Source organism: Oncorhynchus kisutch, linkage group LG25 (assembly GCF_002021735.2).
Source record: "Oncorhynchus kisutch isolate 150728-3 linkage group LG25, Okis_V2, whole genome shotgun sequence".
Lineage (NCBI taxonomy): Eukaryota > Metazoa > Chordata > Actinopteri > Salmoniformes > Salmonidae > Oncorhynchus > Oncorhynchus kisutch.
Genome location: NC_034198.2, coordinates 5,949,707 through 5,955,347, shown reverse-complemented (window position 1 = coordinate 5,955,347; position 5,641 = coordinate 5,949,707). Strand labels below are relative to the sequence as shown.

Here is a 5,641-nt window from a genome sequence, read left to right as displayed (position 1 = left end):
GATCTTCGTACGCGTACAAACACTCAGAGGAAAAAGGCCAAGGTAGCCAGACACCATAAAGACTGACAGACGCACGGTATAAGCCCTTTTTGATTGTTGCACCTGTGTGTGTGTGTGAGTACGGGACAAAAGACATTCACATCCCCTGGACATGTGCTCTGCTCGTAAACATCAACATCATGAATGAATGACCGGTAAGCTGTGTAATGTAAAATGACTTGAGTTCATAGCGAACTCTCAAACATGGCTGTGGACACCTTATAGCCGTGTCTCAGGGAAAAACAAACCCAGATTTTACTCCCCTTTGCCCCTCTCTGACATACTCCAGCCAGCCTTTGTAAAGATAATAACCATTTTATGACTATATGCTTTGTATATTTTAGAGTATTTGTCATTAAACACACATTTGAATGATTAAATATCAATAACACCCTGACCTATTTGAAATGAATGATTGCAATCAGCACTTGGTACAAAACCAATGAATGTATCTTTCCATATTATGACCATATTCTGAAGTTTATACATTCCAACCATAGCTTCCAATCCCATGATGCAATACGTGTAAAGTCAATGTGTGCGCATGAACCTCAGGACAGGTTTGAATATGGCCCTCACTGTTTATTAGAGGAACTTCACCACCACCTTTAGTATATCCATGGGCTTACCCTCTCTGTATGGGTAGCAGCACTCCAATCTCAAGATTCTTGTTAGCATTTCTGTTAGCATTTCTTCTTTTACTTTTACTAACTCAGGCAGCAAATGGAGTGTGAGAATCACCAGTCAAATGTCTGTGTGTGTCCATGTGTGAATTAAAAGCCTATTCATCAGTAGTTGTACAGTGTGTGTAAATTGTATAGTTTTAGACATGAGCGTGTGTCGTAAGTGTTTCTACCCTCTTTTGACCAACATGTGTAATCGATGTTCATCTCAAGAAAGATTCCAAACAATTGTATTCCACTCATACCAAATCTCTCTTGGCATGTTTAAGCCTTGTCCATCACGATCGCTTCCTGTCTGAGGTCCAACTCAGTCTGTTTGTATCCAATGGTCTTCTTTAGCTTTCATCTCAGTCAGTTTGTTTCTCTGTCTTTCTCTGAGCTCTGAGTCACCTCATCTTTCACTCTCTCAGTCTGTGGCACAGGGGAGGGGCTAGGCTCATGCATGGGAGAGAAGAGCCTGAGGAAAGAGGGAGGAGGGTAAATCAAGAAATAAGAATGAATGGAAAATGAATAAGGAGTGAAAGTAGTAAATTAAATATGGGAGAGAAAGAGAGAGAGAGCGAGAGAGAGAGAGAGAGAGAGAGAGAGAGAGAGAGAGAGAGAGATGGAATAACGTATCAAATTAACAAAGGCTTTATGCTAAAAGGGAAGGGGATGGAATCATCTGGCTCGCAGGGAAGGAAAGAGGCACTTGTCTTTCCTTCTCCATCCTTTCCTTCTTTTTCTCTCTCTGTATTTCCACTCGCCACTTGGCTGACATGTAGCCTCTGTCTGTGCGTTGACTCTGTCCATACCGCTCCTTCCTCACCTGTCAGTCAGTGTCTTCAGCGCTCTTTCGATGTTCATGCGGTGGCCGACGCGCGTCACCCCCAGGTCCAGGAAGTCGTCCTTGGTGAGGGAGGGCAGGTGGGAGCCGTCAATCTCGTTGTCCAGAAAGCGCTCCCGGTGCTCCCCCAGGTTTAGGTAGGCCAGCCAGTCGGCCACGTCCCACCTAGTCCAGTAGGACAGGGGCTTGATGGTAAAGGGTTTGGCTGGGGGAGGAGGGGTGTGGTGGGGATAGCTGTGGCAGGACGGAGAGGGGGGCATGTGCATGGAGGGCGAGGAGGCGCCGGAGAGGAACTGGGTGGGTGAAAGGGAGCGGGAGACCAGGAGGGCACTGGGAGGTTGTGGGGATGTGGGGAAGAGAGGCGGTGTGGAGGGGTTGTAAGAGTCTCCTAGGGTGTGGCTTGGGGATGAAGGGGTGAGGGGAGAGGGGAAATCAAAGGGGGTGTTGTAGACATGGGTGCTGGGGAGGATGGGGAGGGAGGAGGGTCTGGGAGGGGCGGGGCTGGGGCGGTCTGTGGAGTATATGAGGGGGCTGGGGGCGCGCCGGCGTGACACAGACGACCTCAGCTCTGGACCAGGGGTACACTGGAAGTCAAAAATCTTGGCTCCACGATACTTAGTGCGGTGTTTGGGTGACGTGGGATAGGGTGAGTAGGTGGGGGAGAGAGGAGGGTGAGAGAAGTGAGAGGGGGAGGTGGGTATCTGGGGAGAGGGGGAGCGGGTCCAGTTGGGCTGCAGCGTGGGCTGGTGGGAGGGCGAGCCGGAGGGGGTGGCGGTGAGATTGGGAGTGAGGATTGGCGGCCGATGCTGCGGGGAGGAGGTGGGTAAGGGGGAAGTGGAGCGGGCTGTGGGGGGGCTCTGAAACGAGGCGGAGAAATCCCCAGAATATCTAAAAGATAAGGAAAGTAAAAGGGGTTACTGTGCTCAGTACACAATGCCGTGGAGCCACTTAGTAAAACAGTTAGAATTGACTAAACCTCAGCAGCCTCACCTGTGCATTGTGGGTGACCTCAGACTAATGGGACTCTGACCTCGCATCTCAGACTGACCCCAGTCGTCTGTGCTCTTATTGCTCATCTGCTGAAGCTTGGAGCTCAGCTCGTTGATGATGCTGGCCTTCATCCCCGAGAGTGGCGAGTGCAGCCTGCGCCCCTCAATAGACATCCCATCCCTCTGGGCCTCACCTCTCTCCAGGCCCTGTCCCGGGTCGACCCCCTCGGATGAACCCCTTGGCTCCAAGGTGTTGGGCCGCTCCAGACAGGCAGCCAGGGTGGAACCGAAGCCGTCCTCCATCTTGGGTCGACTCTGTCTACGTTGTTTCCTCTCGTCCGCTGCTCCTCCCTCTCCTCTCCTGGCCTCCTCCTCTGGGTTAGCCTGTCTCTGGGGGTGTGGTGGGGTGTTCTGGTAGGGCGGGTTGGTGCTCACCTGTCGACGCAACGCTTCCCTTGTGTCCTTGATACCGCCCTCTTTGTACTGCATCGTCTTTGGATACACGGTTGGTTTGGTCGTGTGTTTGGTGGGGTGTGCTTCAAACTCTTGCCCGCCTGAGTAGGTCATATAAGGATCTGGGTGCTCGCCACCCCATCCGTCCCCTTCTACTCCTCCTCCTCCTCTCTCACCTGTAAGTTCACTCACTCCCAGTATTTCCAGGTGCTGGTCGCCGCTGTTGTGGCTGTCCAGCTCCTCGATCCCAGAGTCCACCACCGTCTCTGTCTGCCAGTCTCCAGTCTTCATCATGGAGGGGTGGTGGTCTCCTGCCTTGCCTGCAGTATTGATGGCGGTTCTGGGGGCTTTCAGAGACGCGTTGTAGTCTGACGACACCACAGAGGCTGTGGTAGCAGTGGCGGCGGCGGTCATGGTCGTTGTTGTGGCGTAGGTCATAGTTGTAGTGAGGGTGGCCGGGCCGCGGTACTGTGCTGAGGTCATTTGGGGAGCAGGGGCACCCATATTAGCGGGGTTAACTGGTACGGTGGGGTCACTGAAGAAGGGGTGTGTATGCGACATGGGCTGGGGTCTGTAGAGTGAGGGTGCGGGTGCGGGTAAAATGGAGGTGGCTGTAGTGGTGGAGGAAGGGGGGAATATCTGGGGTGAGGGAAGGGATGGAGATAGACCTGACTGGGTGAGGTTGGCCACCTCGCTGTCGTAGGATGTGAGGCTGGAGGCGGCAGAGTCCCCGGCCTGGGGGGAGGGGAGGGGTGCGTTGGAGGGGAAGCCTCCTGGTGTAGGTACTTTAGGAGAGGGGAGGGGGGGCGGTGGGGGTGGCATGGCGGAAGAGACGTGTTGAGCTGAGTGTTGATGCTGTTGAGGGTACCCCCTCTGCATTTCTCGCTGGCCTTGGCCATTGGCGAACTGCAAGGGAGGGGGCAGGGGGTCAACAAAGACAAACTCATCGTCCAAATCTATCGAGGGTGCAGGCGGGGGAAGAACCATGAGCCCCAGCCCCCCTCCAACTCCTCCCTCTCCCCCACCTTCATGTGGGTGTGCTGGGGCTGCGGTGAGGGTGTACTGGGGGATGTAGCTAGCGTTTGCACTGCTCTCCATCTGCAGGAACGAGGGTCTGCGGGGTGCAGGCTGAGGCGGCGGGCCGGGCGGCTGCATGGGTGGGCCAGGTGGCTCCCTGTCTCTTGGACTCTGTTGGTAATATTGGGTCTGGTACTGATTGGTTCTGTCCTCTGAAAAGCGAACTCTGAGGCCCTCTCTGGCTCCAGCCGCCTGGTCCCTCTCCACTCTCTCTCCTCCCCCTCCCAAGCGTAATATCCTTGGTGACTGTGGGCGGTTCAGTGAGGCGTGTGAGGTGGTGGTGGTGGATGTGGAAAACAGGGATGGCGTGGGAGACGGGAGAGATGTAGGGAACACCCCCACGCTGGACATCTGCCGGCCAAAGTGCCGCTCCTCCCGTCGGGTCCTCCGGTCGTCCTTGAGGGCCCTCTCTCGTGCAGCCAGCGCCAGGCCCAGGGGGGACGAGGGGTCCAGGACTTTCCCAGTAAGAGGGTGGATGAAGGTGGTGGCTGGAGTGCCTGGGCCGTAGTTGGAGGGAGCGGACTTGGGCTGGCCATCCTGGCCCATCACAGGGGAGTGGTACTCAGGTAGCCCAAAGGCAGGGGGCATACTGCTGGCGTAGTGGATGTAATTGTCCCTAGAGAACATGCCCTCGTCAATCGACTTGGAAGGGCGGAGGCGGGGGGTGGGGACATCCATCCCCATCCCCTGTAGGGGCTGGGTCCATACCCCTCCACCTCCCCCCGCCTCCCCTTGGACATCCTCTTCAGAGGAGAGGAAGAAGGAAGCACTCTTCCTCCTCATGTCACGGAAACGTTCCCGGTCCCGGCGCGCTGCCCCTACGAAGGCCCCCCCGAACTGGGTGGTGAAGTCCAGGTTCTCCAGGTTAGGGGGCAGCTGGGGGGCGACAGTCGAAGGGGTCATGGGGGAGGAGACAGGGGACTGGGGTGGTGAGGGGGCCACGGTGGAAGGCGGGCCAGGGGTGGTGGAGGTGTCGGGAGAGGCAGGGGGGGAGGTAGGGTCGTCTATGTCGGGAGGCGGTTGCTCGGCATCCATGCTGCTGCCCTGGCTGCTGCGGCCACTGCCACTGCTGGTGGATGGAGCCTTGACGATGATGGTGGGGATGGGGATGGAACTCTTCTCTTTGGCCCCGGAGCTTTTACCCCCCTGGCCTTGCCCCCCTCTGTGGTGCCTGCCGAGCCCACCTTCCACTGTGGGCTGCTTCACTAGAGGGCCCCTCCCGCCCTTCCTGACTCCCCCGCCCCTGCTTGCCCCGCCGATCCTCTCCCGGGCCGCCACTTGCTGTTGCTGGGGCTGCTGTTGCTGCTGGGGTTGCTGTTGAGTTGTGGGAGCTGCACTTGTAGGTGGAGTAGCACTACTGTAGCCCCTCCTCAATGCCCCCATTTTTCCCCCTCCTCTCCTCGTCCCCTCCGTGGGATCCCCTGTGTGTTGTCCTCCTCTCTGGAGGGTGGTGGTCATGCCGTGCTGTTGACTGTCCCAACCTGCCTGGGCATCATGCGCTGCCTGTTGTTGGGTGGAGAGGGCCTGGTAGTGGGCCTGGGCCTGGGAGGACAGTGGCTGGGGGGCAGACTGCT

General features: G+C 56.6%; 1 protein-coding gene across 1 annotated transcript in view; it reads right to left on the bottom strand.

Moving 5' to 3' along the window:
* Nucleotides 1-263: 263 nt before the first annotated feature.
* LOC109875682 (SH3 and multiple ankyrin repeat domains protein 1) overlaps nucleotides 264-5,641 on the bottom strand; it is a 59,452-nt gene continuing 54,074 nt past the window's right edge. Inside the window, exons 26-28 of the mRNA XM_031805106.1 lie at nucleotides 2,539-5,641; nucleotides 1,531-2,436; nucleotides 264-1,179 (exon numbers count right to left, since the gene is read on the bottom strand). The exon at nucleotides 2,539-5,641 is cut by the window's right edge and continues 144 nt beyond it. Coding sequence (XP_031660966.1) covers nucleotides 1,074-1,179; nucleotides 1,531-2,436; nucleotides 2,539-5,641 — 4,115 coding nt within the window. The 3' untranslated portion in view covers nucleotides 264-1,073. The remainder of the gene's footprint in view (nucleotides 1,180-1,530; nucleotides 2,437-2,538) is intronic.